The sequence below is a fragment of the Cebidichthys violaceus genome, unplaced genomic scaffold, assembly GCF_023349555.1.
Source record: "Cebidichthys violaceus isolate CVI_PGR_0920_01 unplaced genomic scaffold, fCebVio1.0.p SCAF_46, whole genome shotgun sequence".
NCBI classification, from domain to species: domain Eukaryota; kingdom Metazoa; phylum Chordata; class Actinopteri; order Perciformes; family Stichaeidae; genus Cebidichthys; species Cebidichthys violaceus.
Window position 1 is genome coordinate 1,416,717 of NW_027176661.1, and position 25,221 is coordinate 1,441,937.

At 44.0% G+C, this 25,221-nt stretch overlaps 1 protein-coding gene across 3 annotated transcripts in view; it reads left to right on the top strand.

Annotated features, from left to right (window-relative positions):
• LOC137886860 (RNA-binding protein Musashi homolog 2-like) overlaps positions 1 to 25,221 on the top strand; it is a 184,730-nt gene that overhangs the window by 68,441 nt on the left and 91,068 nt on the right. For all 3 annotated transcript variants that reach the window (XM_068729523.1, XM_068729521.1, XM_068729522.1), the window contains one exon: positions 16,294 to 16,342. In XM_068729523.1, coding sequence (XP_068585624.1) covers positions 16,294 to 16,342 — 49 coding nt within the window. The remainder of the gene's footprint in view (positions 1 to 16,293; positions 16,343 to 25,221) is intronic.

A 25,221-nucleotide genomic window follows, 5' to 3' on the forward strand; every position in this document is an offset into this window, starting at 1 on the left:
GTACTCCTCCACTCGTGGACAATTGCTGGCATGAAAATAACCATTAAACAACCATTTTAAATCATGCATCTTTGAATGACACTTTGTTTATGTGTAACAATAACTACGCCATGGAATAATATACTTTGATGCAAGCACGCACTTACATTAAGTCCTTCTCATTGTAGCCCTGCACACCCTGTCCAACCAATGCAGCACCTGTCGGTGAGATGCAAAGGGCACAAATAACCTGGAGTAACACAGGAGGAATACTGTCTGGCTCGGCACATTTGGTTCAAAAATAGCCACCCTTAGTCATCCAAGCTCTATCCATTTGTAAATACTAGATGTATGAAGGTCTGTCAGACTCAGCATATTTTTTTTTGTGTGTCCTGGTTACGCCGTCTCTTTTGATGATTCCTCAAAAATGCCAGTGACTTAAGCGTGAGACGAAGTTGTCTTTAAGTGTGGGAACGAGATGAATGAGGAGGCAGCTTGTGCTGTGTTCATAAAAGTGCACTCCAAGCAGTCAAGGAAGAACTTTTTCATGCAGAAGTTTATTTCAAACGTGCAGGTCTTTGCTTCACGTTTGATGTTTTAAGTTGCATTTGCATCAGATGGGAGCATTGGGCATTTTGGGGGGGGGGGGGTTAAGTGCACAAGAAAAAGTGCACGCCAGTTGGTCTGTGTGTTAAAACTATATATATGGCCGACACACAACTTTTAGAACACCCCCGTGGTTTGTTTGTGTCTCCAGAATTGGAGTTGTGAAAGTAATCGCGCAGCTAGCTGGAATTGGAAGGATTCATGAGAGCTGCTAATCAGCCACTTGGCTTTTAGCTTTTAGTCAAAGTACACTCTGACACAAGTAGATCAGAGTGCACTGAAAAGAGCAGGCGGTAATGAAGTGGGTATAGGCTGAGGGGCATTTTATCTTTGAGGCTTTGCTGCCTGACACTGTGACACTTTGGAAATAATTACTCACTTATGCAAAACTCTAAACTGGTTAACCACTAGGGTTGTGGTATCGAGAACCGTTTCTCTATTGGAACCGGGTTCTACGTTCATAGGAACTCAAGGTGTTGTTGGAAAACAGGACTCAGGACAGGACTCTTATCGATTCCTAAAGGCAAAGTTTGGACCTGTCACTCCTCATGCATCTGTCAATACAAGTACATGGAGGTTACAACAAGGTGGACTTGAGCGAGTAGTCAATAGAGTGGCTAAAGAGGAGAATATAGTCCAAAATGGCATGTGTGTACAGTTGATAGAGGATTGCCAAGTCAAAACCAGCTAACGCTAGTGCAAGTTACGTCAAACAGCTGGCATTCTATCTGTTAAAAATTAAGGCAGTGGAACCACAATCTGAATTGATGAATGTGATATTCATCAAAACCAGAACTGATGAAAATCTAGCTGATACCCAAAGTCCTGGTGAACGCATGCCAAAAAAAATGCGACCAATTCTACCATTTTGCATTTAATGGTTGCCTTTTCGTTTGCATACATGTGCACGCTCTTGTGTGTATTTGTTTGTGTGCCTTTCCTGTTTTACGTGTGTGCACGCTCCCAGAGGGGAAACAGGCTATATGGGGTGTTATCTGCTTCTGCAGAGGGTGACAGCTAATCACCAACCCTGACAAACACTGGGGGAGAGGGGGAGGGGAGAGAGAGGGAGGGGGGATGACAAACGAGAGAGAGGGGGAGAGAGAGAGCGAGAGAGAGGGGGGAGAGATGGCGCTGGGCAGAGGGATTGGCATTTGAATTCCACTGTGTAACCACAGAGTGCTTCGGATCCTGTCATCACAACCTCTGTATGAGTTTGGACTTGAGCTGGACGACCGCGTGGCCGCCCACCTGGCCCACTGACAACTAATAAACCCCCATCAGTATAGGCACACACACGCGGAGATAGGAGGCCGCTGAGAAAACATTGCGACAATTCTCGACGAGTTGAATAAATCTTTGCATTCGTGGAGTCTGTCAACAGCGGCTTTGATCTCCTACCTGCTGCTCGTGTATTCCCAGCCTCGCCGAGAATGTCTGCCGAAGGGCTCGCCGGCTGCCTTTTACTGCGAGGGATGGCACCCGCTAAAGTGGTACCTTGTCAGGTATAAAGACATCAGCACTTACAGTATTCGCCTGCCGTGCCATTAATCGTGCCCAAAGTCTATGCTAAATGCGTTTGCAGATGGAGGGGGGGGGGGGGCTTGCAGATGGGCTGTGAGTTAGTGTGAGCTGCCGGTGTCGCCTGTTGACACAGAGATCAAGAGGGCTGTGAGAGATGGAGAGATGCTGTCGTGAAATGGCGGCAGGCAGGGAGAGAGGAGGAGAGACGAGGCGCCGCTCTGGTTTTCAAGGAACAATTTCATGTCGATGCATTCCCCTTAAGCCGCCGTCGTCGTCGGTGGGCGAAGGCAGCTACTGTAAACACGGCAGAAAAATATATCACTCCATTGAAATGTGGAAAGCAAATGCTATCATCGGTGTGGCATGTGCTCGATAAAACCCTTGAATGTTCTTTTTTTACATTTAAATGGACTTTAGTGGCGGCTCAAGTTTGATTACTGATAGTCGGACTGAAACGTCAATCTCCTCCTGCTGGTCCCGTGGCTTCTGGCCTCCCAGCTGAGGCCACTGTGGGTGGCATTATCCGGGCCAACCGGCATCTGTCTGTGAGGCCATGATGGGTGTCATGCTGGGGAGGGGGGGGGCATATGGGGAGACCCTCATCTGCTCACAGTGTCGTTCCTCTCACCGCTCTGCTCTCTCTATCTCACCCCGTCACCAGAGAGTGACAGATGCAGGCGGGGAGAAAAACGCGCAAGAGACACCCGAGTGGGTGGCGTGTCCTTTATTTTTATATTGGGGCATAGCTGGAATCCTCGCTAAATAAAATCAGCAATAGCTGTCAGATGCTTTTACTGAGCACTGTGGCACTATCGGTGAAGAAGTCGAAGGTCCACATCTATTCCGAGACATTCATGTCTTTAAGCATAGTGTAAAGTGCCAGCGGTCTGTTTTAACAGACATACAATAAACTGTGAAACAGTTGAGATCTGATTAGCTATTACATATGATTTGATTAATTGTAGGGTTTTTTTGCATTGGTGTGGTGGTGGGTGACCGCATCTGTGTTTAAGAGCATGTGTGTGCATCAACATCCGTGCGCTCGTGTGGCACTGTGTGCTAATGACAGTTGGCATTTGGCCGCTATCAGTGGATCGTTAATTAGTATTGAGAGGTTTGGGGGAGAAGCACAGATTCCCCACCATCTCACAAACAGATGTGTGTTTGATCTGCTAACCCCGGCTTACACAAACACACACACACACACACACTTGAGTACACACACAGTCCATCCATAGCAACTCTCAGACATATGGAAATGTCTATAAGCAAGTCCCTCCCAGCATACTGATATTGACAGCGATAGATCCAAGCACAGGAAAAACACCAGCCAAAAAACAAAGCAGGGATCACAGTGAGGTCTGTTGTGAGTCTGCCAAAGAAAAACCATAAAGACATAAATGACAATAACCAATCCACATCAACAAGATAAGCAGATGCACTATTAGCAGCATAGGAGTGCCCTGATGCACTCACCTCACGGTTCAGTATTAGTTTTCATAATGTAATAATATAATAACAGGTTTTTTTTGTATTGATTTGCTGTAGGTTTTTACATAGAGATGCACCGATTGATCGGCTGTCGGAGCCAACAGCTAACGACGGTTGCATTGATTGGCATTATGATGCATTCTAGCTCTAGTCAGTAAAAATGGGTATTGAGCGATAGGTAGATTATAATGATATCTAGACGTGTTCAAATGTAATCTTGTACAATGTAATCTTTGGCGATAAAACTTCAATCCAGTAGTTTGAAGGAGATGTTTACACAGCAACATAAAATAGATATTAGTGAGGGAATTATGAACCGTTTGACTTCCAAAGACCGACGTTAGCTCAGAGCAGCAACATATGATTAAACTAAAAACGGCAAGATTTTTATTTTAATCCAAGTTTTTAGATAAAATTGCAATGATTTATTGTGTGAGGTTTTTTTTTGTTGTTTATTAACAAAGTGAAAGGATACATTTTTTTATTTATGAAGGTTTACACCAACTTTGGGACGGTGTTGAAAAGTGTTAGTCTGGAGCCGTGTTGTCAATTATAGATCTAAGAAAGAGAAATTGGAATCGGCAGGTAAATTGCAATCAGTGCATCTCTAATTTCACAATCAGGTCCTTATTCACACAAACAAAAACCCAAACGGTAAACATCGACACTAAAATGTCAAATACCCGTACTTGATGGGACCGGTAGTCTCTGAACACCTCACATCAGATAAAAAAAAAGTAAAAGGAAAAAAGGACTTCACTGGCGCAAGAAGAGAAGTAATAAAAATAATTAGTGTTTATTTTTTAAAGCCAACCTTTAACGAACCTCTACAAAGTCACAGACGCTGGAGTAAAACATTATTATAGCTCTCACTAATGTCAGAGCCTTTGTCTATTCAGTTAATTGTAGCATAGTTGTCCTGATGGAATTGCTCTGTGACCTTTACTATTTTTATTCCTTCAGCCCTTATATTTGCTAAGTGATGGTATTCTGGCTGATTAGCGCACCACCCCCCGGTCCGCCCAGACACACACACACACACACACACACACACACACACACACACACACACACACACGCACACTATTACAAAACACAATGTATTCACTCCCCGGAACCCCACTCCCATTGTTCTGCTTTATAACACTGGGAAAGGAGCATCAGTCAAGTATATTAGCTGGATCCTATTACTGTCACCAGATTGCCTCTCTGAGCCATCTTAAAGAGCCCCCAGACAAAACTTCCTGTCATGTTAATCCAAGCTTTAATAAATAGAGGGATGTGTAACCATATTCAAATAGGGGCTCCCGTATTTATGCTGACAAAGAGAGACGGGCTATCACCAAATGACAGATGAAAGTGTTTTGCATGAAAAGGAGGAGGGGAAAAAAAAAGTTTTTATCGGTTCTCGCTCTCTCCCATTCTGGGGAAGAAATGTCAAATTATTGAAATGGCCTTTAAAAAAAAGCTTAAGCCTAATCTAAGTAAAACACTGCAGGTATTAGGGACAGTGGCCATTGTGAGTGGAATGAATGCTATTCAGCTCAAGCTAGCAGCTCATTTCATCCCCCTTGTTCACCTATTGATATCAAAGTACAGAATACACAGCTTGTCTCCGGGGAGAGATTTATGTTCATCGGACCTGTGAACATGAGAGCACGCTGTCATCGGGCAGCTCCGCTGATTCATGAATACAGAAAGTCGGTTATTACATTTTTACTTTCTAGATGGTTATTCAGAGTTATTACCAGCTGTGTCGTTGAGTTAAAGCTCAGGCGGTCGCAAAGGTGCAGCAGTGGATACCCTCATCACCAACAAAGAGAGCTTACAATCGGCCTCCCAAATTCAAGGCCATCTCTTCGATTCTCGTGTGTGTGTGTGTGTGTGTGTGTGTGTGTGTGTGTGTGTGTGTGGGGTGGGGGGGGGGGCAAAGACACTTCAGCTATCACAGAGAAGGACTCTCTCAGACTATGTTCATTTCCAGTGAGCCGTTCCTTGACTCTGAAGGAAAATAATCCGAGTTAAAGCAGTATTTCGCCACCGCATGTCTGTGTGTTTTCCTCTGCCGCGCGGAGGCTTTCCATTTCATTAATAAGCTGATTGAATCCGAACATGTTGTTTTTTTGTTGTGTGACTGAAATGATACACTTTTTTCTGAGGCTGCACATCTTTCCCCTTTGCCTTGATAAATGCAGCATTATTAGCAGAATCGTCAAAAACATATCACCAATTTTTCATTGCCTAATAGAGCTGAATATCAGTATGTGTTTAACACTTTGTCCTGTATAAAAAATACAGGTGAAAATGCCCAGAAAATATCTCTTGAGAAACAAAAAAGCCCTGATTATTATAAGCAGTATTACTAGTACTAGTTATCATAATAAGATTGGTAATAACATGAGTATTGATGATTTGTAATAAAACATATTGAAATGATATAGTACATTTACTGTAGTTAATCACTGTTAGTAAGCTTATACATGCTAGTTAGCCAAACGCTGAGCAAGCTGGCAGCAACAATTAAACAAACATGATTCTATATAGAAACATTTCAATGGGTCCGCTATGTATATCTATCTATCTGTCTATGTATATCTATCTATCTGTCTATGTATATCTATCTATCTGTCTTATGTATATCTATCTATCTGTCTTATGTATATCTATCTATCTGTCTATGTATATCTATCTATCTGTCTATGTATATCTATCTATCTGTGTATGTATATCTATCTAAGGGGGTTCTTGCAGAGGCTTTTAAACCACTTTCATGGTTATGACCTAATGCTGCTGCTGCTGCTTGAGCAATGGAAACCAAGGAAGCCTCACCAAAGATTAGAAGACAGACAACATCCGTTAGCTGTTAGCTGTTAGCTCAATTATAAGCAGGACTGTGCTATGGGGAGACTTTGCATTTCAATACAATAAGTGTCTGATTAAGTTAGTCGTTCCAACCATTGTAAAGGTTTATTTTGGGCTCGCAGTTATGACAAATTGCAAGCTTTAAAGCTATCATGCGGCACACGTGTGTACACGACATGAAATATAAAACCGATGAAAAACTCCCGGTTTCGATAGGCAGCAGATCGATCGGTGCATCTTTATGAATTACCTTAATATATAATAATTTCCAGTGTAATCCCTTTTTCGTCCTGTACAACTTCCTCACACGTTCAACTCATGCGCCCTTTTAAGCAGACTTCCCTCTGCATCATGTTTTCACAGTCTCCCCAAACATTCACAGTATCCTCTGACCCTTTTTTGTCCTCCAGTCAATGCTGCTTGCGGCTATATTTACATTAGCAAGGAGGAGGGAAGAAGGGGGGGATGATGTAAGACGTGTGTGTGTGTGTGTGTGTGTGTGTGTGTGTGTGTGTGTGTGTGTGTGTGTGTGTGTGTGTGTGTGTGTGTGTGTGCGTGCGTGCGTGCGTGCGTGCGTGCGTGCGTGCGTGCGTGCGTGCGTGCGTGCGTGTGTGCGTGCGTGCGCGTGTGTGTGCTAAAAGAGAAATCTGATTGGCTCACCAGGAGGAAAGACATCATTTTAAATAAGTCCTCAATGTTAAACTGTTTGCTCTAGGGCTTAGGGATTGCTCACCTCTCCAAATACTATTTTAGCTTGAAAGCACAATATTTCCCAGCCGGAGCTTTCACAGGGGAGAAAGAGGGAGGGCCCTGGTGCTGCAGCTTCATGGAGGTGGCTTGCAGGCATACTCCATTCTGACAGAATGAGGAGGCACTCTGCAAGAGTGTGGCGGAGAGGAAAGGGGCCCTATTAATAAAATGACTCCATAATGGGTAGTTCCCTGTAGCTTGGCACAGGAAGACAGGCGGATTGATGGACGAGGCCGAGGCCTACTTCCTCGAGCATACCGAGCTCAACTGTGTGCACATGCCTCTGTGGGGTCTGGCCAAACGCAGAGGCCATACTGAAGTCCCATTCATATAGGAAGGAAGAACCGTATAAATGGTTTCCTGTGTTGTGTAAAAGGGGTCTGTTTTAACCTCGCCGTACATCACGGATAAGCCCAGTTGCAAAGCCGTCTTGAGACGGAGGTTAAGCTGCATGAAAGCTTCCGTTTTTGTTTGTTTTTAATTTTAAATAATGCAATATGTTCTGCAACACAGATGGCTGATTTGGAGGATGGAAGCAGATAGAATTTACCTTAATTGTAATCTAAACAGTAAGGTAGACAACACTCCCCGGGTGATGGTATCACATTTGGAAAATGCATATTTGGCAGACACAAAATGGCATTCGCCATTGTTCACAATAAAAGGATATGTAAGTATGATTAAGGCTGGCTTGGGCAGTGCGAGAGATGTGCTAATAAAATGTCGCTCTGCCACAACAGCGTTGCAGTCTGCCCTAACAACATAGCAGCCTCCCGAAGGCATCAGTCCATCATGCTTTCATTACATTTCTTTGTAACAGTACATTGATTAGAGTGGCCTCAGCATGACTGCCTTTTTAATTGTGTATTTGCCGATCTGAGAGCTGCACAGAGCGCCGCGCTTGGATCTGTACCAACCATTTCAGCGATGCTCTGAGGCATTCTTTGACACACAAAGTTCATCGTTAGAATATACATCAGTTTGCATCACCATAGCGACCTCCTTGGATGCTGAGCGGGGGACCTCATAAATATGTAATCCTGACAGATTTGAGGAATTGTTTTCCTCAAGTGTTCCTCTCAAGCCATTTTGTTAATGTCAACATGAAGGAAAGTTACTGGAATAAGTGTTGACATTCAGCCCATGGTGTATATCATTAATAATTACATACACACGGAATTTCTGTCAGATGACTCCGGAAAAACACTTGAATCGAGCTTCTCTGTCGCTCTTGTTTTTCCGTAATTAGGTATTAAAATATAGATGAAGTGTGGACGGGAACGCTCTAATCTCACTCCTTTCGTGTTGCCATAGCGTGTGCTTCATTCATAGTGTAATGTATATAGAGAGCCATATGGCAGCTTTTCATTCCTCAAATATGTGATTGTCCATTGGTAATTAGAATTGCTGTGGTGTCCTTATGGCTCTTGTTTTCCTCTCTCTATCCTGTCCCAACAAATATAATGAAGACATTTTACATTGGTATGCAAATTGTCATTAGTCAAACAATATTGGATACAAACCAGGTGAAGAATCCAGTTTAGCTCGAAGAAAACCACAAAACAAATTCACTGTGAGAAAAGTAAAGAGAAATAGGGTAGACAGAGCAGAAGGCAGGTAAGAGTCTCTTCCCCCTACATAACTGTGCCTTTTCTATCTGTGGGTATGTGTGTGCGCGTTTGCACTCTAGCCGAGCATTTTTATCACTTGCTGAGGGTTGCCACTCATCCATTATTCGTTTTGGGAAAGAGAGAGGTTGTGTTCCAGATTAAACATAGCTGGCTTGGCCTCTGCCTAGGACCTGAAATTTTTTTTAAATAAATAAATAAAAAAGTGCTCGTCCATCTAGGCTCGCGCTTAAGAACACTGTCCCTTTTGCCCTCTTGTGTAATTGCAAGAGCTTATAGGCAGCTAAAATTTTGCCCTCTGCTCCTCGTTACGCCGCCACTTGTAAAAAGCGCTCAAGCGTGGATGCAGCACACTGCAGCTCAACGTTCCCGGGCAATGATATAGATTTCCTCTACAAAAGAACAATCGAAAGGGTTGTCACAAATTTGTCCATTGTCACCGGGTCGCTATCATTCCTCCGTTAATTGCCGTCATTGTAATAGAATATTAGATGCTCCACGCTGCAAAGGGAGTGTTGATGAAGGGGCAGTGCCAGCTGAGGGCTTCTCCTTGAACGTCCATGACCTAGATCTCTCATAATGGTGGTGATGATGATGATGATGATGATGATGATCATAATGCAATACTTCATTGATCCCTGTAGGATTTCTTTTACTCCCTTTACCCCCCACCCCACAGTGAGGCTGTGGTAGAGGTTCAGCCACAGACTGCTGCCCTTAAGAAGGCAGGGATTCCGTGCTCAGAGACTCTTAAGGAAAACGGATGCTTGCCAACATGGGGGCTTAAATCTGGGTCCTCCAGTTAAACAGCTCTCTCTCTCTCTCTCTCTCTCTCTCTCTCTCTCTCTCTCTCTCTCTCTCTCTCTCTCTCTCTCTCTCTCTCTACCCAATATGTTATTGTACAGAGTATATCTGGACAGAAGTGGTTCAAAGTGGTTCTGTATTCATTGTGACTCTTGAGGTTTGGGTGGTTCCAGTGGAAAGTCTTATTTATCAGATCCCCCTGGTGACATTGAGGTGTTTTTTTATTATTATGCATAGCCAAAGGGCCTTTTTAAAAACGTTTTTAATAAATCCGTCTGATGTGGGATTCCACTAGTAATTTTGTAAATATATGTAACATGATTGAAAATGGAGAAATCTCATTGAAGCCATGACAAGTGAACTGTGATTGAAGTTAATGTTATAGATATGCAATACGAAAGCTTTAACTAAACTGACTGTTAATTGTGATATTAGCATTTTAGCTGGACCAAGTCTTTCCTGCGCCACCATGCTGGGAATGCAAATGTCAATCAATTTCCTTAATTAATTATTGGCCATGGCCACATTTACAATCTATAGTACTTAAACATATAAAAACTAAATCACACAACACAAAGTGCATGTTTTTCCATAATAACAAAGCTTTTGAACTGCTGTCATGGCTAAATCCTAGTGAAATGTTAAATATTAAATAGATATAAGTTACATTTTTGATGATTTCAAATTTAATAACGAAGTCACTTATAATTGCGATACTCCCTACTCCCATTTATCGCTATTCAAGTTTTGATAATGTTATATTGTAAACAACCAATCCGTGTTTAAATTGACACAGAAGAGAACGAAGGTTCTGTTCACTTACATTATGATGCGTTCAGGCTCTGTTCAGTGAAAATTACTTTAACAAAGTAAAAGGAAAACATTTCGAATTTTTGATGGTTTACAGACTTCCGAGCGGTTGAAATGATGGCGGTGGCAAAAAAATAAAAATAGTCTGGAGCCTTGTAGATCAGCTGCTATAATCGAACAACATTATGGATCAACAATGATCGGCAATTAGTATCGGCAACAAAAAAAACGTGATCAGGTGATTTTTCTTTTGTGCTGATCCGATCTGTGACTCTGATCGGTGATTTGATCCGATCCGTGAGTTTTATGATCCGTTGCACCACCACATCATAATGAGATCCCTGTGCCATGCCAAATGGGAATACCTCACAACCAAAGCAATAGAATAGGAGTAGAAAGGACATTAAACTGTTTTCCGTGGCCATTTTTGTCGGCCAAAAGAAAATGCAGATTATAGTAAGATGTTATTATGGTGACAACACACGTCAGTGGTGCCAAACAATGCTGTCGCAGCTCGCCGGGGAAGAGAGCGGACACAGGGAAGACTGATGGCACGCTAGGTAGCTAGGTAGATAGGTAGCTTGTCCTTCTCTGAAGTCACAGGGACTGAGGCAGAGGGGTTCTTGGACCAAGGGCTAAGACCCCATTTCGACCCTATTTAGCATGCAAGATATCTTGAATGTGTCGATGAGCCTCTTGCGAGCGCCGAGCCAACGCTGACTTCCCTCATATCAGGGGCTTCTGATGGACTGGGCGTAAGCTATTTTTTCAACTCAAGGTATTTATTTACCAGGATTTTTTTTTAAAGTTGAATCGACCACATTTTGACAATGATTTTTCAGATCAAAATGATCTGCTCTTTTGAGCATCACCTGTTGAACCCATGGAAATAGTACAGACTGTGCTTTTGTGTTGTCACCAAAACTGACACCAAAATTGCCTGATAACTACAAGCACACAGTGCAATTTTTTTTCTCCACTTGGCTAAAAGTGAAGTTCAAAGCAAGTATAATAGATGAAGGCAAGAAAGAAACCTCTGTGCAGCCAATACAAGCTGCACAAGGCCCCGCCGGGTGCCAGCACAAAAGCAGAGCCCACAGCCTCAGCAAGCGGTCCCAGGTCACTATCTGTGGCTCCAGTCTCCTTTTGGCATCAGATATGATCTATATCAGTGTCACCCCCAAATTGCAGGAATGCTCCTGTGCTAGCCTTCAGCTGTGAGCGGAATGTAAATGTGCATTTGACACCTTTCTAAATCGCTGTCATAATTCATTTTCAGAGCTCTTAAATCTCTCCTTGTCACCTGGCACCGCTGCTGTTTTCCTGTCCAAAAACAGAGCACATTAGCCTTTATTGATGCCTTTGTCCTTTGATACATAATTCATCATTCAGCAGCCCTTTTTTTCTTTTTTCTTTTTTGAATTATTTTTCTGAGGTTGTTCAAACATATGGATTGATACAGACAAAGAGGTTGCACCTGGTATGGAGTTAGATCTCATGCCATATGACAGGAACAGGATGATATAGAGCTTCACCGCCACGTTGCTTATGAGTTGACTGACCACAGGACCTTATTCGCTTTAATCTATCAGTATTACAGTACCTGCTGTGATCAGATTCCTCCTGAATCAGGTAACGCATGGCACCAGGAGGTGTAATGTGCAAAGGTTTATGCAGAGTCACAGGGTTCACCTGGGAGTCATCTGACATGTGCCACCGAGCTACTTTCAAATTAATTAATGTTGTACGCCATAAACAAATCTATAATGTAAACTCAATGAGTCATTCAATTGAATGTGTCAGTCTGACCAACATACAAATGTCTTAACTCAAACAAATTGTTACATATAAAGCAAAAACATTTGTCTTGGAATGCAGTTTGATAACGTCAGTTACTTATTGTAACACCAGATTCTATGAATGTTACCTGTACGAGTCACAATACAGGAAACCAATGGAATGATGAATCACTATTTAGCTTAAAAAAGAAAATTAGGAAAAGTCAGTTTGCAAAACTAAGTGCAGTCTGTGTGCTCCAAAGCTGCAATACATACTGCAGGAACACTACTAATCAATCAAACCACCTGTAAAAGCAACTAGCTGCAACACCAACTCTGCAGGCTGCAGCTAGTTTGCTAACTCTTTTAGCTTTGAAATGAATGGATACCTTCACAGCCACATGGAAATAGCTGGATTCTAAGAAATTATAGAAAACATTCTTAAAGGTTGCAGATTGCAACCAAATGAAATGTGTGCCTAGCATGTGGAGGAACTCTTGGTAGCCAATGCAAAAACCTGATTGGCCCCATCTTGAGCCAGCCACTATTATGTGAGGACAACACTGTTCACGACATCATTATAACACTTTAAAATTTGAAAAAGTATTCATATTCATTTAATGAATGTGTCATGTTTTGTTGTATTTTTCTCACCTTGTAGTAGACGAAGATAAGAAACATAAGAGCATTATGTTTCTTATATATATATATATATATATATATATATATATACATACAGTCTTAGCTAATACCTCAAAATCTTAGCTAATACCTCAAAATCCAATTGACATTTACAGAACAGCATCAAAACAAACTGAAAGGGCACTAGTATTGAATCAGCACCTTCTGAATTGTGAATAAAAGTGAAATTGCTGGTAAGCCAACAGTTCACATACCTCAGCCCTCGTTTTTAAAGAGGGGGTTATTTGGTTCAGATGTGTTTGCTTCAGGTTTAGTTAAAGAGCTGCACGGCCTTCTTGAACCCCTGACTGTCTTCCAGCAGTCTTCCCCTTCTTCTTTTTTTTAAGTGGTCATGGACTGTTCCAGTGCATATACCACAGTGAAATGGACTTTTGCTCTTTTCTTCATTGTCACAAAAGGCCAGGCACTTCGCTGGAGTTCCCATTCCCCTTTTACATAGTGATAAGACAGCCATTATCCTTTGAACCTTTCTTTTCACCGAGCCAGGAGAAAAGGAAGAGAGAAAGAAGGAGGAGGAGGAGGAGGAGGAGGAGGAGGAGGAGGAGGAGGAGGACAGTGAAAGAGAAAGATTTCTTCCCTGAGGTGAGCCTGGCCTCACCTCTGTGTGGCGGGCTTTTTTTGTGAGCAGTGAAGAGGTCCTTAACCTTCTATCAGATGGAGGCACACAGTTGTGTTCTGCTTGAATAACTACATTGAAAAGCCCTGAAGCACGGGAGATGGTTCTATAGACTCTGCAAGTGGCAGAGAGAGAGAGAGAGAGACTGACCTGCTGGAGTGTGACTCTCACATGATGTGCGCATTCTTTGTTAAAGTGCCCATCAGTGCTTCACTGTGAATCTGTGTTCTTTGTTGTATGGGTCTCACTGACAGGCTGGTCCTCCTCTAATAATGTCACAACAACACAGTTCACACATTCATATGATACACTTCCTTTAATAGACCTCACTTCATTTTTTACAAAGTAGCATCCTTTCTGCTCTCAGGCAGTAAATGGCTTTACAGTAGCGAGTGCCATCAATATCAGAGCGCAGATATTTGAATGTCACGTTGCATGAAGGGCTCAATCGCCGTTGATGGCTGATGATGATACTGTGGGCTGTTTTTTTGTTTTTTTTATATAACTCAGTCAGATTTCACTTGTTTGCCTTGATAGAAACACCAAATAACAAAACAAACTTATTACATTGTGCTACAGAGTCATAAATAGTTATGTTGTGTCTTTTTATGCTGCGGGTCCTCGTGGGTGTCATTTTACATTTTGATCTCGCCACCAAATCACAGAGTAGACTTCACAAATATTGTTACTAATCAATTTCTGGAACAACAGTTGTATTTCAAGAAAGCACCTCCATTTTAGTTGAGTCTTTACCTCTACCGACGCATATAACTCATATTAGATGACAGAAGTCAAACGCTATAAATTTCCGTCTCCCATGTAAATGATCACAGGCTGTCAGGCACACTTGTCAAATTAAACATTCTTTCATAGTTGTAAACATGCCGTTCCATCTTCTGCTCTGTCAGTTATAAACCGTTTCTGGTTTTAGGAGCAGATTTCCAAAAGGTTTTCTCACATTTAATTCCAGGACAGTTTAATAATCTGCCTAGGTACTAGATGTAACAATGGCAGGACTGAACTGCAGAAAATAACCCCCCCAAAAAAAACAATCCAGAAGTTGCTCTGTATTCTTCAGACTCAGGCAATAATATCACAAACCGCTCTGCGCTCCAAATTCCAGTTATCCCCTTTCCAATCACTTTAATGCAATTTTCATTAGATCGCCTGGCATGAGACAAAAGGTTAGGTTGCGTGACATTGTGAATAAAACTGTTGCTGCAGGTGATATTGCTCGGCAGCGGTTTATCCGTTCACTACTTTTATATCTTTCTCACCGTGCAGTCATCAGATAACACATTTGTCAGAGACGGCAGACTTCATTATGTTTTGTGTGTTGTGTCAACAGAGGATGTGGTGTTAGATCAGGAGTATAAGCCACAGCACCACAGTTGCTGGGCAAATGAATTTACAGACCATTTTTGGTGCCGACGTCCTGTGTTCTCTCTGTAACGATGCCCTGTGCACATAATGACGGGCCACTGAAATGAGTGAAATCTAGGTGTACCTCGCATATGGGTTGATTAAAATCCATACGACTTTCGCTGGCTATTTTTGGCAAAATTTGGAAGTGATTTCGGGGAGGTGAAAATAAAGTGTCCGTGAGCCGCATGTGGCCTGCGAGCCGTGCAGTGAGTAACCAGGGCCCCTGCAAGCTGTGCCAGCGTCCTGTGTGCCAAATGTGTGGCAAGAGGGTGGCATGAACAGTGTGCCAGCGCTAGTCTGCCCGGCTGCCAGGCACTTCCAATCAGACAGTTCGGCTTGAGTGAGACCCCTATTCTTGTCTCTTCCCATCTCCTCCCGAAGCTTTGTCACCCTCCCGTGAAAAACACAGACGCATGCTTGTGTGCAACCCCCCCCACCCCCCACCCCCACCCCACCCCACTCCACCCCCGCCTCTGCACAGCATCGAGCCTCCTCGGTACACCGTTACACTTACCTAGAGACCATAACCGGAGAGTTGATGGTGCAGAGTGTTCCCTCTTTGTCTACTGCTGTCTTCCCCTCTGTGTTTTTTTTCCTTTCTCCCAAGACAAAATCACAGGCTAAATGAGCATGCCTCACTCTTTTTTTTTTTTTTTTTAAGCATTTCTTCAGAGTTTTATAGAAAAGCAGAGCGTGTCTAGAGATCCGTTTTTTCAGGGATGTGTAAAAAAACAAAACGAAACAAAGCAAAAAAAGAGAAAATGCTGTCTGTCTGTGTGTGGCTTTATTGGACATGATGAGGGATGATATTATGGTGGATGCTGCTGCCGCTGCGAGATGAGGAAGGGATCCCATTTGTCTCACGCTCGCTTAGCGTAATGTGTCTATCTGTCACTCTCCCCCGGACCGGACATTGGTGTTCATCAAAATAAACATATTGTCCGCACAGTTCTCCGCTTCCTTTTTTCCCCGCCGCTTGTCATCATTGTTAATTTCGCCACTTTTTTTTCGCTCGCGTCTTTGCACACATCTAATCCGAGACCATGAGTGAAAGTCACTGAGATTGCTAAAATTCATCAAAATTACGAGCCATGGACAGAAAAAGGAAACCGGTAACCCGACAATAACCCCGCGACCGCGGAGTGATTATGTAGGAGAGAGGTGCTTAGAAAGAAATAAGTGCAAGGCAGCGAGAGTTTAAATTCTAAGAATAATTACAGTGAGGAGAATGAGACGTGATTCAATGGGGAGGAGGTGATGTGAGGCCCTTGCTAAAAAAGATTAAGCTAATGTCAGGGCTTTTTCTTATGTCTTCCAGGTTGACGATGCCATGCTTATGTTTGATAAGACAACTAACAGACATAGAGGTAAGTGCAAAGCGTTCGCTCTCTTTTCTCCTATTTTTTTTGTTTCTTTTTTTTTCTCTGTCTTTCTGAAAGGTGAGAAAATAGTCATTTTATGTCCTTTCCCCATGAGATAACACAGAACAGTTCCAATCTTACATGATATTAGGTGTACCATCTGCTCAACAATGGGAGCGTGTCAAAGTAATCAATAAGCTGGTGCGGTGTTTAGAATGTTTGAGTGTGTGCGTGCATGCGTGTGTGTGTGTGTTTGTGTGGTGATGATGGTGATGCCGGTGTGAGTGCTTCAGAGAGGTGCTTAAAGGGTGTAAAGATTGTGAGATGGTGGGTGCTGTGCAGTCAGATAACAGCGTCAGATAAGGCCCGGGAGAAGTACCGACTTTATCGCCATCTCTCATCGGCTCCTTATCTGAGATGAGGGGGACGTTTCTCTCTCATGCAGAGGACTTTCCAAAGACAGTTTCCCTCCCCGCGACCACGACGCAGCGGCGCGCATTCGAGCTAAAGCGTGCTCACCGACTATTCAACCGCCGGCCAAGTGCACGCACGGGGCTGTCACTTATCCCGAGCCGCGCGTGCGGCGGCTGTTATTGGCTATGAATCCTCACATCGGTGCGTTAGAGGAACTTTTAGGAGACAGACTGTCCCCGGCTGCGTGCGTGCGTCACCGTGTGTGCGAGCGGGCGACAGGCACTGACAGGTATTTCCACAAGAGAAAGGAGCACAGACTCCTCTCTGTTTTGTCACACCAGTCAGCTCGCTCGTATAGGCAGACAGAACCGGTATTGCACCGTCTCAGTGAACCGGGCCCAGCGCCATTTGTTTCTCTCCACACAAGACGTAAACGTCCGTTTGCAGCGAGTGAATCGTCCTCTCTCAACACGTATAAATGTTTAAGTGCAGCCGGCTCGGATCAAAAGATGTGTTTTTTTACTTTCTCATTTTCTTTCTGTACTGTATCGTGTGTGTGTGTGTGTGTGTGTGTCTCTGCTGTGCAGACGAACTCTTTGAGTCTGGTAAACAGTTTCTAAGTGAGGAACATGTGAACTGTAGTGGAAGTGATCTCTGGCTTTAAGGGGATTTTGATCCGTAGTGACAGAACCCAGTGTGAAGTCTGCTTTGGGTAGAAGGGATTTTCTCTCTCTCTCTCTCTCTCTCTCTCTCTCTCTCTCTCTCTCTCTCTCTCTCTCTTCCCCCCCCCCCCCCCTGTCTGCTGCACTGCCAGCCCTCTGTGAAAAGGGGGTGGGAGCGCCACGCTCGGGGAGTGTGTTAGGCGTTCGCCTTTGGGCAGTGAAATGCCCTTCAAATGAAGACAATGATGGAGAAACAGCCTCCTTGGCAATTTTCTTGATGACAGCGGACGTATTTATATTGAGTGTGACACTGAGGCGGGAGGCAGGTGCAGCACTCGCTGCTGTTGCTGTTTCTTCCCAACTAGCATTTTGATATTTTGTTCCGGTGGCAATTTCAAACAGCGGATATTTGCTGCTTTGCGTCTTAAAATAAATAAATAAATAAAAATAAAACACGGCAGGTCTTCCAGATGAATTGCATATAATATTACAGAGCCATAAGAAAAAAATTGAATAATTGATCCGAGCCATTGGTGTGAAAGTGTAATATTAATGGCTCAGCTGCCCTGTGACCACAAAGGAAAGGACATTGAATATATAATCAGTGAAACCAGTGCCTGGGCCGGCTTTACCGCAGCCTAAAGCTCCAGTAATGGGCATCTGGCAGGCCGGCAGTCCAAATCAATTTCCCACCTGTGTTCATTTTTATCTTTGTGATGGAGTCATGAAAAAATAATTTTGCATTTTTTTTTTCTGCAGCACAGCAATGGATAGAAATAACACGTTCTCTATTAAACAATCCAGATGTTACACAATGCGATTCTTCTAAAACAATTTCAAAAACGTGCCTATACCATGATTACAAGTCCCGAAAATATCAGTTCACTTCGTGGCTCTAATGGCAGGATACAGCATTTTTCTATCGACTAATTCCATTTGCCCTATTTCTTTTTCTTATAAATCTGGAATGCTGTCATGCAAGTGTGGTGTCCAACTTCCATATGCATGTTGGATTGCAACCAAATTGACCCTAAAAGCCCCAAAACAGCCAAACATTTTCTATTGAGGTTGAACACCACAACGATACGATCCCCGTTAACTGCACATTCGATAGTATCGAAAGTACCGAAGCTGTAACAACAAAACAGATCTACGATCAGATTTTCAACCCATAGGCTGCGCAGATGAATCAACGGGTAAGAAAATCAACTGGTCCTCAACCTGTGGCAGGGACGGCATTCTCTCCAGCAATGAAAGACACGCTGACGTGTCGACGGACAGGTTTTTTGTGTTTTAAAGCTGAGCAAGACCAGAGAACATTGGGTTAAAACTGATCGCTGTCATATTATGTACTATTATTTACTAGAGCTTGTTTGAGGAGAGACTCCATACTTACAGCATATTATGGAGGTGTGTACAAAGTAAAATAATTTCTTCAACAAAGAAAGGGCCGGGTGTCTGAAGTAAGATTCACAGCAGTTAACTGTGATCTCTTGTTAGGCCTGCTGGGGCGCACGATGCCTTCACACCCCCTCATTTGAATGTTATCTCCGCCGCTTTTTGTTTTTCCCATTAAGCTTTTTATTTTATTTTTTTTTACACAGAGGCTGTATTGTATGTTACTATAATGCACTGCATTTTTGTTTGGGAGAGTTTATTGTGTATGAGATGCATGATCGACACTTGATTGTAAGTGTGTTTTTCTTTGGGGGGCCGTGGTGAATTGGATAGAGGACAAACGTCACACTCCACTGGTAGCAGCATTGTCCTTCAGACGGTTCCTGCGAGGCTGGCGAAACGACAGCCAGAGGAGACGTTCTCTACCCTTCTCGTTTAGCTCTCTACTTTTTTCTTCTTTTCTTTTTTTCTTTACTCTCTATCTCGCTCGGTCATTCGGTCTTATTCTTCCTTCCTTTTCATTTACACAGTCTCACTATTTCTGTCCCCGCGCCATCTCCCCGCCCTACCCGTCTTCGCCATCTCGCCGCTTCTTTCTCTCTCTCTCTCTCTCTCTCTCTCTCTCTCTCCCTCTCCCTCTCCCTCTCCCTCTCCCTGTCTCTCCTGCTAGAGGACACTCGCTGTAATCAAAGCCCCTCACAAAGGCTGCACACCATCTCCTTGGCATTTAAAGGAGTAGAATACGGCCAATTGTGTTGGAAATTGAACTCTCTAAAGCCTCCCTTCCCACTGCAGCGGTTCATTGTGGGTGAGTTCAGTGTCTTTGGTGAGCAGCTCCGGCTGTCCAGAGGTTGCCTACTGTCCCATGGTCCACTGCAGTGTCCCCCCCCAGCCGCACCGCCTCCCTTCAACCTTGCCTTTTCGTCTCCTGACACTCATTTTGTGACGGAAAAGAGAAAAGACAGGAATGCGTGTATTTGTAGTTTGCAGTAGTGCAGGAGGTCCAGACTCCAGCGTCTGCTCCGAAACACAGGCCGTGTCCCGAGACCGGGCCGTGAGCGTGGCAGTCGCGGTTCACGCATACCTGTCGCCCAATCCCGCCGCCCTCAACGTGACTTCACATGCCATCCCTTGGACGACAGGCTCCCAGAAAAGCCCAGAGACCAAATCATTCTGTCATTGTGTCCCCCCCCCCCAGTCCTGCGGGCTGACATTTGATTTATGATCTGAAATGTGATTTTTACCGTCAAACACAATTGGTGGCGCCAAGGAGAGTGTTGCCGAGGTGAGACAAACGGCGTCTGGTAGAGGATGGGACTGTCGTTATCCGCCGAAAGCGTCGAAGTTTAATGTGCGAGTTAAAGGTACGGCAGATGATAGATGGATTCTTTGTCTTGCTGCTCACACGCATCCTCCAGTAAGTCCACACCATAATTAGCCCTGGTTCTACGGCACATTACCTCAGCATCGTCAACGCATCTCGCTCTACATAAGTCCACACGGGACGCTCTCAAGGGGGAACACATAGTCCAGATATGCTCTCCCTCGGATTTGATCATGCACAAGCAGTTTTTCTGCATCACTTGTAATCCGCACCAATCCCTAAAAAAGATAAGTGTATACAATGCAAATGAGTGCAGTCCCAAAGCCAAATTACACTCTTTCGATTATAAGCAGCTGATTAATTGGGTCAGAACTGAATGCCACGGTCGGTGATTGTTTGATTTCCTGCTCGGCAAAAATCCGTCCTGCCTTAAATTAGTGGGATCCCCGCAGTTTTCATCAAGTTTTTAAGTTTTCCACAAGTTTTTGAGTTAATTACTGTGCCTTGAAAAATTGAAGGTGGCACCTTTTATGTATTTCGGGTGACACGCACGTTCTCTTTACCTTTTTTTTTAATTACACCATTAAGAACCATGATGAAATCCAAGGGTAACTTTCGTTCACATTGTTTAACAATAGTTTGTAACCCATTAGTGGGTCTTTATAACGACTGTGTGACTGATCGCGAGGCAAATTCCTTCTTTATTTGAATGATGCAAGTAATAGTAATGTGCAACAGTGTTGGGGACCTGGATAAAGAAGTGGAGGCTGAATTGTTTGAGTCATGAGGAGCCGAATGAGCGAGGCCTGTATTGCAAGCCATGTTCCTGGAGAAGAAGGGGATTCTTGGGGTTTTTTTGCGTGAGGACGGGGCCAAGGCTGTGTGGATTTTTGTATAGTCCCCTTCTTTTTTCTTTTTCTTTTTTCCTTTGAGCTTAAAGGGCTGGTTTTCTTCTTGGCAGACGAACAGAAGGCTGCATTGTGTGTGTCTGTAATCTCTTTACCTGGATTGGCAGCAAAGCTAGCAAGCAGCTCCCGGTGTGGAATTGGCACTGAGGAGTCAATGTCACACAGAGCGAGCTGCCTTCCAAACAACCAGAAAACCGGTTGTGTCTCTGTGAGGCTGTGTGCGCGGATGACAGCGTGCATTTTTTATTTTTTTTTATTTTCAAATTTGTGTGTCTTTGTTCATTTCTCAGGTGAAATTTACAGCCCCCGCGTAAGCAATGCGGAGACAAACAAGCCCGAGCCAATGAATATGCCACACAGTCCAACTTTCTAACATTATCATATTATTATTGTGGTGTTTGTCACAATTTCAGTGCCGCACTTTATAGAGCTAAAGCCTTTGCCCCAGGATACACAAGCTCATAGAGCAACAAAGGCTCGAGTGGTATTAGGTGTCATTACACACCAACTATTTGACATACATTCGCCTCTCCCGCCTCACTAGGTGAGAAGAAAAAAATAATTGGCCTCATTATCTTTCATCTCTTTGGCATATTACATTCATTATTTTATACAAAGACTGCCAGTATGAGTCCTGGAACCTGGGAAGCGGAGCTGCGCCTCCACAGGTTAACTGTTGCTTCCCTGGAAAAAAAAGAAAAAAAAAGGCCCCGGTGGTTGACGTCACCACAATGCCTCATCAGCCACCGGTGCTAGGGTTTGAACATGGCCGACTGAGCAGAGGATGTCTGTCTGCAAAGTGATTGCTGGCTCATTGGCTGAGTGGGGGGGGGGGGGACAAGTACAGTTAGAGAAGAAATGGAAGGAAGGTGGGGGGGGAGAATGGAAAGAAGGGGGCACTGAGCACAAGAAAAGCAGAATAAAGGCTCGGTGAGGGAGTAAAAGAGAAAAAAGAAGAAGAAGAAGGAGTGCCTCAACGGGAAGCTTCCCCCTGCTGGCTCCTCTGGCTGAAAGCTGCTGCCGATGGCTTCAAAAGAGCGCCAGGCAGTCTAGGCCTCCGCTTCTAGCAATTAGAGATCACTCCAGCGGCTGCCTCCTGGCCAGCCTGCAAATCCCTCAAAAATACTCTCTGATTACTACTGTAGGACACAGGCTGTTTACCAAATGGGTCCAGCACTGCTGAGAGTGAGGTTTGATAATGCCTTCTTTTGTTCAGGCAAGAGACGGAGCAGGGCCATTGGAGTTTTAGAGATGGCGTGGCTTCAGAGATCAATTTCCACCAGCAGAAGACAAGTTAACCAATTCTTTAATTCCTCCTCCAAAGAGCTCTGTAAGCAAATGGCCAGTGCTGTTTTTCTTTCTTTCTTTTTTTTTCAAACAAGAAAATTAAACCTATTTGAACAGAACTTCAGCGGCTCTTTAACGAGGGCCAGGTCCTCTTTGATGATTAATTCCCCCCCCCCCGTCCTCTCCGCAAATCCCTTTTTAAACAACTGAATCCCTGCCGGTTCCACGGCAGCAGCAGTGTTTACAGATGGCAGCTCCTCTGTGCTTTGCGACTACTGTACAGCAGCACTGATGCAGAGTGAAACAATCCGCCATCATGCCTGACTTAACTGATTGACACGGCATCCGCATCGAGCAGAATCAGATATTCCTGCACTCCCCCCCCCGCGCTCGGCTCCTCCGACGTGAGCCGACACCGTTGCGTTCCCCCTCACCTTGACAGACCTGATATTAGCGATTAGTGTGAATGTCATTTAAATGGCAGAGCTAATCACACACTCTGTGGGTCTGCTTCCACCTGAGGGGGGCCCCATTCGCCTTGGCCCTAATCACGGTGACAAAGAAAATGATATGTTGAGATGTTTAGCCGCTCTTCGTAACCGCTTCTAGACGAGCTAGCTCCGCGGCCAACCCGTCCTCTGGCCTTGCCTCTTCCTCATCAGGGGGTGTTTGTTGTGATCCACGTCCCTGACATCAGTGACCCAACAGGCCTTCGCCTCGGAATCAACACCGGTATCCGTAGCCGTGTGTACATGCCTGCCAGTGTTTGGCGATGAGCCCAATGAGAGGCGCTTGACAGGTAGGTGATTAAACGCGAGAGAGTCCTCCTCTCCTTGTCACCTGTCTATTTCCTCCTGCTGACATCTGCCCCCTCTATCAATGCAGTGTTTTTTTAAGGCTCCATCGTGCCTCACAGAGCGGATGGGTTTGGTTTTGAATTAGAGTCTGCTGTGCCGTCCCTGCATGGCCACCGCAAGGGGGGGAGGATGGAGGCTGGAGATTGTGGAAGAAAGCCTGGGGTTTTAATCTCTTCCCTGTGTTTATCTCACCACAAGGAGACAAACCATGTGCCATTAAAAACATCAGCTGCTCCCACTGGTTGGCTGCGCGGACGCACCTCGGAAGACATTTGAAGGACGAATCGAAAGCGACGAAAAGAAGGAAAAAAACATATGCCAGAAAGGCACTTTTGTGTATGATAGCCGTGGTCTGATTTGTTTGTGTGTGAATTGGGGGAAAAAGCCATATTGATTGGTATTTCCCCTGGATGGACAGTACTTGAATGGAAAGGCGGTTTATCATGCACGCGGTGAGTCCACACTGCACACTTGCAGTATATATTCTCACTTGAAAGTGGAGAAGATCAAAAAAAAAATAAGCAAACATCTTTTGGCCTCAGCTGTTGCCACGGGGAATCAGTCTCTTCAGGAAATGAAAATGCCCGCTTGGAATTGTCATCATATTGAGAGTTGGCCTACCTTCTGACCTTGTAATACCCCCACAGCTTCTCTATTTGTGACCTGCTGGATGCTCTTAGAAAGCAAAACCATCGGGGAGGATCCACTGCTCACATCATCATTCTCGGAACCTAATAGTGGATTCTACCAAGGTTAAAGCTCCCGTGAGATTGCAGCCGCCCCGTGACCTGGAATACCAGAGTTTACATCCACTCGCACGCAAAGTCCGCCTACAGACACAGAAATAAGAGATGCACACACGGGCAATAACGTTCAGCACGGACGAGCTCGCGTTAATCCGGCCGATTTGCAGCTAATACAAAGTCAAGGTATTTGAAAAGATCTAGTATTGTTTTGCGTGAGGCCGTTCCAGAGACAGACAGGAGAATCCCCCCCCCCTGCATTTTTACAGCATGATTGGTGCCCGCCCAGGCGTCTTACAGCTGAGCACAGCGCACGGGGGAGTTATCTAAGTGTCTGCAGCGCGGTGTTAGTAAAAAATATGTCGCTGCTTGTCTTTGTACGATTTTTTTTTTTTTTTTTTTCAAACGTGCTGATCGCGTGGACATGTTTTTGATAGCCTCCACGCCCACAGATGCACCGCGGGGACTTCTCTTCTCCTCTTTTGAAGAGTAGATAATTTTCAGAAAGGATTTTCTACACATGTAAAAGTGTTTCTGATGCAATTTTTGTCAGAAATTACTTTAGATTTATACTTACGGAAATATGGTTCCTGTTGTTTCAGTGAAAAGTAAATGGACTATTTTGAATCCACAGAAAATTCAAAAACTGCAATAAAAATATGGTGTATAGATACATTAACATCTACATTTTAAATACAATGCTTGTCACCTGTTCCTGATGCTGATGTACAGAAATCTGATCTGTCATAATACATTGCATTACTGTGTAACGACAGAAAGTCTCTGATGTTTATACTTCAGAGGCATAGGAGAGTAATTTACATTCACAGATGGCATTTAAAACCAGTCACTGGTAAAAAAGTAAGACTACAACAACAACAACAAAAAAACACAATTATTTCTGCTGCTCCTGTTAATTAAAACACAGTTGGGGCCATTTTGTCTTTGAATTTTAATATGATCACATCCCACACCTCAATACATTATTTTTTTCAAGGGAAACGGCTTCACTATAACTTCAGTATAAGCTATCGAGTTCCGATAAAAGAGGACGACATGAAACTCTCGAGCCTCAGCTCCACTGCTTTGAAGTTGGTGTTTTTACTGTCCCTCTTAAGTGTAATGGCGGTCCGAAATACACCAATCCACACAGCTGTAAATCACAATCAGCGGTTGGGCCGCAGCAATCACTTCTCACAGAAGGATTGCAAGCTGCGTTAGATTACATCACCTTCAGTCCAGACGTCTAATCTTAGATTAAAGGGGAAAAAGAACCACCTCGGGTTTTTTCT